The sequence below is a fragment of the Elaeis guineensis genome, chromosome 3 (assembly GCF_000442705.2).
Source record: "Elaeis guineensis isolate ETL-2024a chromosome 3, EG11, whole genome shotgun sequence".
Classification (NCBI taxonomy): domain Eukaryota; kingdom Viridiplantae; phylum Streptophyta; class Magnoliopsida; order Arecales; family Arecaceae; genus Elaeis; species Elaeis guineensis.
In genome coordinates this window covers 112,990,082-113,003,645 of record NC_025995.2, presented here as the reverse complement: position 1 = coordinate 113,003,645, position 13,564 = coordinate 112,990,082, and the positions used below count along the sequence as shown (strand labels likewise).

At 33.8% G+C, this 13,564-nt stretch overlaps 1 protein-coding gene across 1 annotated transcript; it reads left to right on the top strand.

Moving 5' to 3' along the window:
• The first annotated feature begins 2,867 nt into the window (after window positions 1-2,867).
• Window positions 2,868-11,656, top strand: LOC105040824 (uncharacterized). The gene is made up of 6 exons (XM_073254457.1): window positions 2,868-3,289; window positions 5,716-5,843; window positions 6,026-6,129; window positions 7,440-7,527; window positions 10,574-10,635; window positions 11,196-11,656. The coding sequence occupies exons 1-6, from the start codon at window positions 3,177-3,179 to the stop codon at window positions 11,346-11,348; spliced, it is 648 nt and encodes a 215-aa protein (XP_073110558.1). The 5' UTR covers window positions 2,868-3,176; the 3' UTR covers window positions 11,349-11,656.
• The last annotated feature ends 1,908 nt before the right edge of the window (window positions 11,657-13,564 follow it).

Here is a 13,564-nt window from a genome sequence, read left to right as displayed (position 1 = left end):
AGATACAGTCATTCTAATTCTTATTCCAATCTATTTTAATTTCAATTCCAACCTTGACTGCAAAATCAAATGCATTTAGAAAATAATGAAAACAATGTATGCCCGAACTCATCAATTTGACATGCCGATCTAGATGTATGATGCATGAGGTTAAGTCATAAACAGGCCAGCCCATTACAGCTCGTTAACTCACACAGATCTCTTTTATATCTAGGTGCAATTTGGTTGTCTTGCTTCAAGGTCTCTAATCATCTTAACTCATTGATGCTGCTCTTAAAATTTCGACCAACAAGACAAAAGCACATAGATTGTTTGTTTTTTTGAGACACTTCCTATAATTCACCATTTGATTTGGAGTCACCACCTAGCTAACGTACCAAAAATCAATATGATGGGGTAAGGTTTACGAGTTTAGTTCAATTATAAAAAAAAGACTCATGAATACACCCCATCACCTCTTTGTCTGGGAGATCCTTAAAAAAAATAATAGGTCTCCCAATCTCCTTCAAAGGATAATAGGTATCCGAATCTGTCTCCTGAGCCTATGCATGCATAGCCAACGTAAAATAAGATGAAAAGATGAAATAATGGATTTTTGGTACTCCTTTTTAAAAAAATCATTTTATTTCATTCTTTCCTCCAAGTGAAAGATGCCATAATTATTTGATATTTGAGGCATTGAAAATTCTGATAGTTAAGCAGTCCTCTATCTAAAATCATACAAGATGTATATTAAGTCAACTTCATACATAGCTTTATAACTCTCTGTTTGGTACGAAGGATGGATTGAAAGAAAGATGAATCTTCTATTCATCTTTTTATATATTTAATAAAATATGAAAGAATGGATGTAAATGATTCCTTCTTCTGTTTGGTATAGGAAGAATGAAAGAAAGGATGGATGATATTTATAGAACATTTTTATTAAATTATTATTTGATAAAAATATTATTATTATTAATTTATAATATATATTTATACTAAAGAAGTAAACAATATATAAACTTGTAATTATTATAATTTATAATTATATATAAAATTATATAAATATTTAATTTAATTTAATAAATAATTTAATAAATTATTATTAATAATTTAAATATATATATATTAATTATATAAATAACTAATTAATTTTAATTTTAATTTAAATAGTTAATTAATATTATACAAATAGCTAATTAAAAATAGTAAATAAAAATAGAGAAATAGAAGATAATTTTATTATTTAATTATAATTATTGATATTATATACTAAAATTAAAATAATTAGTAATAAAATTTAATAGTATATGATTAATAGTATATATAAAAATATATATAAATAATATGAATAAAAGATATATAAATATTATAGTTTTATTAACAAAATTAATGATGGATAATTTTATCAATACAAAAATCCACCCATCAATGCTTCATTCATCATTTCTTGCATCCTTCTAATTTGAAAAGATGTAAATTGTTGGATTAGGATGGATGGATAACTCCTTTTTTTCATTCATCCTCCTTATAATTTTTTTGAATCAAATGATGGACGGAAGCTATCCATCCTTTCAATCTTATCCATTCATCCTCTTATAACTTCAACCAAATATAGAATTAAGTTGTAATCAAGATAATTATAAGTAATTTACTATTATTTAGAAAAAAATGTACTACTGTAAGTAAAGATAAACAATCTTCCTTAATTTTTTGAAAAAAAAAATCCCCGCAGGATGCATACCGAATGACATTCTGCAATTCAGAGTGGAGCACTTCACCATTAAATCAAGGATTGTAAATAATTTTTCATGAAGTGGTGGGAGTTTCTGAGTCAAAGGCTGAGAGAAAATCTTTCTACATCACATGCGGAGCACACCATCTAACCACATTGAAGCACATAGCCACTATTTTTCAATGTGCATTTAATACCTTTATTTTTTTTTTTTAATTTTGAATGATAAAAATTCTTCTTATATTTTGAAAAAATTATAATATCCTGTAGCTATATTATGATATCCTGCACATAGAAAGCCATAATTTTTTTTTAAAAACATAAAGAATGAAAGATATTTTTGTTATTAAAATTTTATGAAATTTTTAAATCACGAAAATATCTCTTCCTTCGTTATGACATTCCGTGATCAAATTATAAATAAAAAATTATAATTTGACATAATATGAATATAGAATGTCATAATTTTTTTAGAAGAAGAGGATTATTTTCATCATTCAAATTTTTAAATAAAAAATAAAACTATGAATATTAAATATGTATTAAAAAATAGTAGTTATGTGATCTAATCAGATGGGACGATATAGGATATATTTGGTTAGCCATTAAAAATATATATATATTTTTATTTTTTAATTTTTAAAAAATAAAAATAAAAAAAATATTTGGTAACATTATGAAAAGCAAAAAACAAAATCAAAATAATCACTTTATATGTAAAATAAAAAATATTTGATTTTTAAAACTTATTTTTTTATTATTTTTTTTTTTTTTACTTTCGCATCTCTAAAACGCTGAATCAAAAAATAAAGAGCCCGAAATCTTCTCCCTCGTTGAGCTTTTCACCTTCCTATCTCTTTCTTTCTTCCTTTCTGAACCTTCCTCTCTCATGGAGCTCTTTATCTGCTATTTTCAAATGTTACTTTTTACTTTATAACAACATAGTTATTAAATATATTTTTTTATTTTTTATTTAATAATAAAAATAAAAAATAAAAAAAATATTTTTAAAAAATTAAAAATTAAAAATCAAAAAGTGTAACCAAAAGCACCCATATTTTTTTTACACCACATACCGTGTGCAAAAATTACTCTCTGGTGTACAAAGAATTACCAGTAGTTTGCGGTCTGGGATTAGGAAACCGTCGACAAGTTCCATAGACATCAACACATATAAAACGGAACTCGATTTCCCGGGCCGACTTACGCGATCCTAATTTCGTCCGATTCTTGACCGCAGACAAGAAATTTCCCTCGAAATCTCCTCCAGTCCAAGGAAGCCCTAGTGTCGAATCAATTCAGAATCCCACCTTCCACTTCATGAATTTGATCGATTGCACGCAATAAGTATACTCCGTCGTCGCCTCAAGCCCTAGTTTCCAATTCGAGATCTTCTCGTTGCATCTGAAGGGAGCGCCGAAACCCTAAATCTCCGCGTCCTGGTTAGGGGTAGGAGGAGATGGTTTTCTACTTCAAGGCGCGGCCTGAAGTGGGTGATTATACCATCTTCATGGGGTTGGACAAGTACGAGAACGAGGAGCTCATCAAGTACGGGTTTCCTGAGGATATATGGTAATTTCTTTACCTTGATCTGACTCCTTTTGTCGCAGATTTCTTATTTTCTCGTTACAATTTCTGTTGATTCTCTATCTGAACGTGACGATTTCTTGGTAAACTCCCTAATTTCCGTTCAAAGATTTGTTCTTTGAATTGTATTTTCTTGCCATTTCCTTTTCGTTGTGTTTATTCTCTGATATAGGATTCGTGCAGCACGTTTTTGGTTCTTAGCATTGTCAGTGTTAATATTTTATTTTCAGTTTGCTGTCAAGGTTGCCCCATGTATCCATTATCCAAATCCACAGGAGTTCTTCCTTTTGGTCATTAAGCAATATCCTTCCGACCCATTCTGATTTCTTTCACTATACATCGTTATACCTTTTTTCTTGATCACATATTAAGGGGAGCTGTGCTTTGGGTTTGAGCGGTCATTAAGGTTTGCTTTCTTGAAGCCACAAGGGTGATCACTTGATAAGCAATAAAGCATGCTTGACATAATTTAGTGATATTCTGTTTATTTACATTTAAAACTGAAGAAGAAAATACTACTTCTATTGGTTTTATTGGTAGTTTGGGAATAATAGAACAGATGTTCTGATTTGGAGGTACTAGTTAGGGTTCCATGTGTTTGGCTATGCTCATTCACTTCTTTATCCGGGCAGGGAACAAATAATATGCTATAACTGGTATATTTTTGTGCAGAACATGGTGACATACTTATCAAGATGAGAATTTATGCTAGAGAAAATATAAATTTGGCATTTCTAAAGGATGGGTTGATCACTGGACTTGACCTAGCTCAACCCAGATATTCATGTTTTCTTCCATAGACTAGGATTCCATGTGGAAAGTAGGGGAGAGGAGGTAATTTTGGTAGCTCCATTGTGGGCCTTGTGGCAATGATTCTATGTAGTGATGATTGATTAAGTGGTAGCTATGCCAGGTAGGGAGAAAGGGAATGAGGGTGGGCACAATTTGGTGATGGTGAGAGGAAGAAAGGGAAGGTGGTTTCTTGGTCCAACTATAGTGATGATAGCATGAGTGATGAGTAAAAGAGAGAAGAGGAGGATGCGCTTGGTGGGATTGGAGAAGACGTAGCCTTGCTGGAGAGAACAGGGATTAGAGAAGATAGTCTTGGTGGAGAAAATAGAGGAGGAAGGGGGAAATGATTCAGAGAAAGGTTGGCAGAGGGTTTGGCCTTTAATCTTTATGTAGCTTTAGGGTTTAAGAATGTAACATATGTTATATTATATGAAATATTTATGTTTATTATATTATTGTATGATTTTTGCCTGGTTGGGCTAAATGTAGTAAACCTGAGCCCATTCTAAGTTACGATTGAGTTGAGAACTTGATTCGGGCAAATCTTACAACCTAGGCCTACCCAAAGGTGGGCTAGGGGCTAGAAATGCCTAGTTAAAAATTCAAATGCTACAAGCTCTTGTCCCTTGTACCCTACATCTTGCTAAACAAATCTCACCTTCAAATGGATTGGTCATGCAAGGACATCCAACATCCCTACTAGGACACCTACTTCCATAGTTTCACGTCTTCTCCACCCTAGCCTGTTTTTCCTCCTCCTGCTAGTGTAGCTCCCTTGTGTTGCCTCCATTGCTAACCCAGCCTCCTTTATGCCCTTTGTCACTGCTTATCTCCTCATCCTTCCCATGATCACCTTCCTTTGCTTGTGCCTCCTCAACCTTCATATTATCTACAATGTCAATAAATTAACCCTCCTTAGCCTGTTGCCTTCTAGTTCGCTGCTCACCTTTTTGATCTCCCTCCTTTGTGAATAGCAAGGCTATGCTGCTTCACTGTCTTCCTTGTGCCTTGTGGTGCTTTGTGCAGCGCTGGTGCACATTTACTGCAGAAAAATGGAGAGACAAATGGGAAATTTAAACTTATAGTTGGGTGTTGTAGAGGTGCTTCTAGGGCGAAGATTTTGCGAGTTGTGACTTATCCTCCTAGTACTATGTGATGGGGTTTATGGTTGTTATTTGAGGAGTTTATGCCACATTAGTGTTTTTTTCTCTACCATAGATCCTGTTATGAGGGACTACATTGTTCAACACTCTCTTCTGTTTTTCTTGGTACTTAGTCCCTCGCTTTTTTTCGTGAATAATGCATATGACACCCTGATTTCTTGGTTCAATTTATGCATTCTCTGCCAGAAATTTACTTGTGCCTAAAATGTGGCCCTCCCTAATTTTTACCACGTCTGTTTTTATTTTGGTAATTTATTACATTCATAAATATAGATGAACAGCTTATTTTTTTTGATTTATTTCTTTACATTCGAGACTGTGTTCTGGATCTCCAATGTTTTACGTTGTGCATAAGCATTTTTTTGAGGTCTTAGAATACTTGTAGACTGTTACTTCTTCAGCATCTAGCATGTCTTGTGTTTACAAGTTATCTTACTGGGTCAGTCATGACTGCAGGTTTCATGTGGATAAAATGTCCTCTGCTCATGTTTATCTCAGATTGAAAAAAGGTCAGACTATTGATGATATAAGTGAAGGTCTGCTGGAAGATTGTGCCCAGCTCGTTAAAGCCAATTCGATTCAAGGTAATATCCAGCTAATATTTGTTGTATCAAATGCAATTGTCAAGATATAGCTGTGCTTTGGTGGTTTTTCCACTTTTCTAGTGCCACTTTTTTTTGTATCTGATCCCTGTATGCTGACTTTTTGTCGTCTTCTGGCAATTCAAGCTAGCTGTTTCCTTTGTATCCTGTTTATATTTGTGCAGGCAATAAAGTGAACAACGTTGATGTTGTTTATACTCCGTGGTATAATTTGAAGAAAACTCCTTCAATGGATGTTGGTCAAGTTGGTTTCCACAATCCTAAGATGGTGAGTCATCTCTGTGTATAATCTTTTGACCTTGTTGCAGCATCACAGGCACTACTTGAATTATGTGACTTCTGACTTCTTGGACATGGTCATTCACCAAAACTTGCTAAGCTGATGGCGGTTCAAACTTTATTTTATTTTATTTTTTATTTTAATTGTTTGATACATCATTACTTAAGTCTTATTCTTATTCTAATAAGTTTATCTTTTTGGAATTAACCTCTGCTTTATATAACATTGCAACCTGAGTCCTTAAAAGTCTTGGAATGGCCAAAATAAAACATGAGGATTGCACATTGGTGCAACCTTCCTCTACAGTGCTGAAGTTATGATTTATCTTGAAACTTGACTGGCAAACTTTCTCCTTGAGGCGCAGGTTTATTTATTTTATCCATTTTCAGTAGTTACAACCTGAAATGTACTAGCAAACCTTGAACTGATGATTGGGTTTCAGAATAATGAATCATTTTTTTTGTTTTCATTAGAATGAACTTTCTAGTGATAGCACTTATTAGTTATTACTGGTATTTCCTTTTATCTATTTATTTTATATGTGTAATTCCTAATCTTCTTTCATAATTTGGGTATTCGATTCCTTTGCCAACTTGCCTGCCAACAAAAGTTTATCTAAGTTGTTTTCTCCCATTTCTGTTTGAGTTATCTCAGTTTTCCCTCCAGATGAGTTGGGGCTTGTCGCTTGCTTGATTGAGGAAATTAAAATTTAACTGCCACTGCTGCTGCACACAGTGTTGGCATAAGATCAGTTCTCACCCTTTCTTCCCTGGCTCAGAATGGACAACAACTAGAACTTTTAAGCGTCCTATGTCAGCCCCTTCTCTTTCTTATTTGTGATAATGCTCTCTGATTAGACTGGTGTTATTATAGTCATTAAAAAAAAATCTCCCAAGTTTATTCACTGTGCAATTAGAGCAGATAATATAGAGAGGGAAGTGTAATTTATGGATGTTTTGGTATGCTCGGTGTTTTTGAGCAACACATAAGGAGCTCATCAGTCCCTCATGTTTGGTTTTGCCTTGTGATGCTGTTCATTGTTGGTTGTATGACTTTGATTTAGCCTGCTACTTTTTTTTTTTTTTGACTTATGATCATTTTTATATAGCTATGAGCACTCATTTTAATAGTAATGGTTTATATTTTAGTAACTTTATTGTCACTAATGAAGGTAAGATACACTTTGCTGAAAATATTCTTTAATTGTTCTGTGAAACTTCTTTAAATAATGTGATATATTTCTTAGCAGAGCCTTCCCCCGGGCATCTGTTCTAAGTGACCTAATTATTTATTTACAGGTCCGTACTGTAAAGGTAGATAAACGCATAAATGAGATTGTTAACAGGTTGAACAAGACGAAGGTGGAGAGAAAGCCAGACTTGAAAGGTAAGAACATTACAGTTCTTGTAACACTTGTTTGAGAAATCATGATGAAATCTCTTTTATAGTAATACCGCATGATCTTTCAAATTATTTCAAGTCAGTCGTAAATGATATGAAATGCCTTATGTGGATGCTGACATGAGACTGTAAAGCATTTCAAGTACAAATGACTGATCAGTGCTTGCATTCACTCGTTAGCAAATGCTTGAACTACTAAATAAGCTCTTACTTTTAGTATTTAACTTAAATGCATTTAAGATATATTATCTCTAAATATTAGAATCAAAGTATCGATAAAATATTGTTACTTACATGCAACATTTTGATAGGCTTTTGATCTATGGAAGACCGCTTACATTTTAAATTTTAAAACAAACAGTTTAGGAATGCAGCCTTACTTATTAATTAAAAAACCATATGTTTCCATGCTATATATTTGTTTTGTTCAATAGATGAACATGCATCAGCTTATAACTTTCGTGGGGTCTCCATGATCTACCAATTATTACATCCTTCCTCTTCTTTACCACACCACGTGCATATCATGTGCGCAATACTGTTAACTATATTTGATTGGATTTGTTTCATCATGAAGCCAGTGTGAGACCTTCTACATTAAAGCTGATCTTGATACATATGCATGAAAATGGGAGTTACTTAATCCAAAACAAATAAACAAAGTGAGTAGCATATTGCAAGATCGTTTCTCCATATTTTTGAAGAATTGTTTGAGATGTTATTATAATAAACATATTTTGCACATGTTTATGTGTTGTTTTGTTTTGCCATCAACAGGCAGATGTAGTTCATTTTTGTATCTAGTTGTCACTTGTACTTGTGCTAATGGATACTGGCTTATTAATCAAAAGAGTCAAAGTTTTTGTCGGTATGTACAAGAATCAAATTGTTTGATGTGTATGGAAACGCCTTAAACATACAATAACAAGGGCATTGTGAGAATTTGACTGTTATAGCAAGAACTGACATCATAAATAATTATCTGTATAAATAGGGTTATAGTTATGCAATCCAACAGGCAGGAGTTATTCAAATATAAAACAACCTTATCAGTGCTAGCTGGGTGTGGCTTATTATGTCCTACCATTCTCATATTGGGTCATGCTAAATCCATTAAACACCAGTATTTAGATTTTCTTGGTCCAACCTTTCTTTTCATTTTTGAAAATTAATATAGCCTTCAATTAGCTGCTACGTTATATCGTGATGGAGATATAACAGTGTTTTGTCAATTTACATTTGCCAAGTTCTATCTTTTTTTATTTGCATTATGCAATCTCAGATTTTTTTAATTCTCTATACACCATCACATAAATTATATCCTTATATTATGTGATGTCTTATTTCTTAATTCCCGTATCTACACTTAAAAGCTCGGTGACCATTATTTTATGTAAGGCATAGAACCCATAGGATATCTGCAGACCTAACACTACTATTTGGATCAGCACCTCTAGACCACAATGGTTAATATATATCCATTGTATGAAGATACGAGGGAAGTATCTTGCCAGTAATATATAATGATGTAAACAAGTTGAATACTATCTTTGTCTGCACTCTTGTGTAGCAGGCTGGAGGCTTATGAAATTTTGAAATAATAGGAGGAAGATGTCTTCGGGTAACCATCATTGCTTCTCTACTAAGAAAGACATGACATCATTACAATTAATATTGCAGATTATAAAGGGACTCGGAAATCCCTGCAAATGCTGGTGTACTCCCTAAAACAAAAGAGAAGGAAAGAGTGGATTGAAGTTGAAGCTGTAAAAATGTCAAATAGTTCAGTCATGGACAGGTCATTAAGCAGGCTTATGTCTAATGAAAATAGTACTATAAGCCAAGGATTAAACATTATTTTAGCTAGTTTGTGCCTGTCCAAGGTTGGCATGGTACCATTGTTTAGAAAGCTAAAGAACGACTGACTAAAGTACAATATGATTTTCTAATTATTTTTTCATCTAAACTACTTCGACTTCCTCTCTGGTGGAGGTAGGTATGCCTTGAACACTCATTATGCTGTTGGATCTAGCTAGGTAAATCTATCATTCTAAGGGTGGTGACGACTTGTGCTGGTTGTTGATAGATCATTCCTGTTATGTGGTGTACTTTCAAATAGCCCTAAGCCTGAAAACTAACATGAAGATGCAATTTAGTGGGTGTGCACATTGTGCATTTGCATCTGTGGACCAACCATATGTTGCCCTGTATTACCTGATATCGTTTGTTATGACTTGATAGAATGCCTAGTAGCTGATGCCAGGTGATGCATATATGAACTGATAAGCACACATTTTATGGAGCATGCTACAAATCATGTATGCCCCCCACCCTGGAACCCCCCCCCCATCCCAAAGACATAAAATAACCCACCATTCAAAACCAACCCAATCCAACAAAATAATAAAGCATGATGTCATAGCATGGAAATATCTATCGTTAATATCCATATAATTCTTAGGAGAAAACTTGCCAGAGGGGATTGTTATGCTTTGAGGTTTGTAAATAGGCAATTTATAATTTCATATCCTGTGACTGTGCATGATGGTGCTAGATCATTTGATCCCATGGAGAAAAAATACTCTCTTAGAATTTTATCATTCATAAATATGTTTAACACAACATAATCAAGTATAATGCATAATACTAATTTACTCAATCTTGCTTAAGTTTTACATATGATTTTGCTTAAGTTGTGATACAACTTTTTAGTTAATGAGGCCTTCTTGTTCATACTCTAAGTGTGATGTCAGTGATTGAAATGGGTCAAGAAAGCATGAATGGAATATGATCTGAATCTAAAGAATGAGAACTTTTGCTGTACCAGTTTATAGTTGGAGTATGTTGAACCCCCCCCCCCAACACACATTTAATTCTTATAATCTTAAAAGTAGAAATAGCTGCTATCCTTTGTTTTCACACAAAAAATTGATGGCTTTTCTTGGACTTTCCTCTGCATCTTTGGGTTATATAATAGTTATGCTATACTTAAAACATATGATAATTTATTTGTACCTGTTTCCTTGTGCAGCTGAGCGAGAAGCTGTTAATGCAGCTGAAAAGGCAGAAAGAAAGCTTCAGTTAAGAGAGAAAGTATGTCCTTGAGTCCCTTTTTACCACAAAGACGTTAAGTAGTTCAACAAGAAAATCTTTGGAAAACATTATAATTGTTGACTAAGATCAATATCAAACATGGCTCTTAGAAGAGACATGTTTAAGGAGGATCTTGCTGTGATATTTTAATAATTAATTATTTGGTCCTTCCCAAGTCCGAGTGAACTTTGAAGGGTTGGATGCTCCTTGGTTGGATGAGCATAAGCAGTGACCAGTAAGACTGTTGCCCCTTCGTGTCAACTAGCGTCTAGTTTTCATTGTCAGACTTCTCTCTTAAGTTGACCTGGTGAGGAATTTGGCAGACCAATTATCACAGATTTAACATCAACTTGACCTACTGTCATAAAGATTATCTGATCCTTTCGTGGAACCTTCTTGATTTAGAGTTTTGAGTGATAGCAAACCCCATCTTATTTGGAAAAAAAACTTGGATGATGCTTTATTTTGAAGAGGACGATCACAACCTTTTATAGGGGAAAAAAGCCAGCAGTAAATAAATAATTCTCTAGAAAGCTCATTTGTGATCCCGACATTTGCAGAAACGGAGAGAGGAGATGGAGAGGCTTGAGAAGGAGAGACAGGCAGAGGTAAGGAGCTACAAGGGCCTGATGGTGTCAGAAAAGATGACATCTAACAAACAGATTGCATCGACCAACAAATCCCTGCAAGAACTGGAAGAAGACTTCATGTAACTGCGGCAAGTTACTTGTGGCTGGCAGAAAGCTCAAAGTTTGGAAGCTCCACATGATCAGTGCAGCAAGTTGAAGGATTCAGGTCACTTGGACACAGAACTAATGTTCTGATGACTTAGTTAAGCCGACAGCTTCAGACCTGTTTTTTATCACAAGTTGTCAACAAGGAATGGGATCATTTATCAGTTGTGGTTAATACAGGTATATTTGTTACACAGATGATGAAAGACTAATGGTTTAGATTGTCTTATGTTTCTTATTTGAATGATTATTTTCAATTCTACCTGGAGTTTCTATCCTGTTCTTGATGTGGAAAATGCTTCGATCATTAGCCTTGCTATATGCCAAAGCAGCCAGGCCGAGCCAAATCTGAGCTTTTTCCTTTCTCCTTGACTAGTGTAAATCATTGTTGGGCTCTAGATATTTGCAAGATGTGGCTTAGCTTGGCTGCTTGATACCTACCATTGAGATGAGTAATATTTCAAAAACTTCGATCCAATTAGGATCAAGATGTAGACCAATTGAATTTCTTGTTGTGATATGAGTCGAAAACTTTTTTTTTTAAAAAAAGAAATCGTTGTCGGTTCTTCTCCTGAAAAAAGACTTTCAGATATCTGGATTTAATGGTAGAATGGAAGGACGTAGGAAGGCTGTGTCTTGGCTTCTGGTGCAGTCTTCTTTACTAAATTGATTTGTTTATTTTAGAAGGTTCAATTTCTAATTTTTTGAATATTAAGTATATTAATGTTTATGTGAAGATCGATAATAAATCATGCTTAGTGGAATAAGATCCGTCGTTTTAATTAATTTTCAGCAGAACTGCTAAGTCCATGTCATGTACGTGCGGTCCATAATTTGACATGAATGGAAGCTGGTTCTTTATTTTTAGCTCATGCATACGAATCCTATGTACATGTTGGGCGTCACCAAACTAAATCGGGATTGAGAAATTCTTTGTACACCGTGGGTGGCATAGAATGCACGCGCCGCCCATGGTGGTTTGCTATGGTGTGGTGGGTGATTTTTTTTTTTTCTTTTTTTTCTTTCAACTTTCTGTATGAGTCAATCATTACGGATGGTGCATGCAGTTCTGCACCGTCTATGCCCATGGTGCACAAAAAATTTTTCAATCGAGATGAGACTAAAAGACTAGCACTGGTGGTGTGCTGGGCTTGGGCACTGAAAACATCGATTTAGATAGGCCTGACTTGTAGTCTGTCTAAAATGGATATAGTTTTGGTCCGATGTGCGGTTAACGATCAGCTTTATTAAAAATTCATTTATACATATCTTTGAAGGGAAATTTTTTATGCACCATGGGTGGTGTAGAAAATTCGACGTAGAGTGCACGTCTTATTCGATTGATTTACGTAGTCATCAATTTTCAACGTGCATTTAATGTCTGTAGATTGATTTTTCGTTTAAAAATTTTGTATGATAAAAATATTTTCTTTTTTTGAAAAAAATTATAACATCCTTTGGTATAATATAGCTTGCGATGTTATAATATGATCTCGAATATCATAATATAAGATAGATATTTTTGTCCAATCATTTTTTAATACGTATTTAATTTTTGCAGGTTAGTTTTTTTTCGTTTGAAAATTTTGAATGACGAAAATATTTCAGTCCTTTTAGAAAAAAATTACGACATCTGTATATTATGGTTTAAAAATGTTATAATATAATGCAGAATGTTATAATTTTTTTAAAAAAAAATTATTATATAAAATTTTTAAATAAAAAATTAATTTATAAATATTAAATATATATTAAAAGACTATGGATATATAGATCAATCGGATGTAACAATGTGTTCTTCGTGCCCAAAGAATCTCGCTACCCCTGAAACCCGTTATTTTTCTTTCCCCTTCACGTGAAAGGAAAGCAAGCACGTGAAAGGAAAGCAAAGCACCAGCGCCAAAACCACCGAAGTACCCCTTTTCTTTCTTTGTTCCGCTTCGGAACGACTCTATTTTGACTTTGTACAGTTATTTTTTTTGGGTGGAAAATGAAAATTAAATTCTATGCTGCTACCTCCTCGTTATCACCATCCCTTTTCGACCGAGCATGGGGAGAAATGGGCTAGATTACCCAAATGGACAAATGGTTTGCAAAATTAGTACGTGCCATCTCATCATACTAAGCATTCATATGTTTTTTTCGGAGCATAAAAAATTAAAATAATAATTATTTTATGATTTTGCACTCATTAC

Excerpts from the sequence above, each read along its gene's own strand:
- LOC105040824 (XM_073254457.1), top strand. The coding sequence starts at position 3,177 with ATGGTTTTCTACTTCAAGGCGCGGCCTGAAGTGGGTGATTATACCATC. Across the intron at positions 7,528-10,573 it reads GAGAAAGCCAGACTTGAAAG|CTGAGCGAGAAGCTGTTAAT; the intron begins GTAAGAACATTA and ends TTCCTTGTGCAG. Across the intron at positions 10,636-11,195 it reads AGCTTCAGTTAAGAGAGAAA|AAACGGAGAGAGGAGATGGA; the intron begins GTATGTCCTTGA and ends CGACATTTGCAG.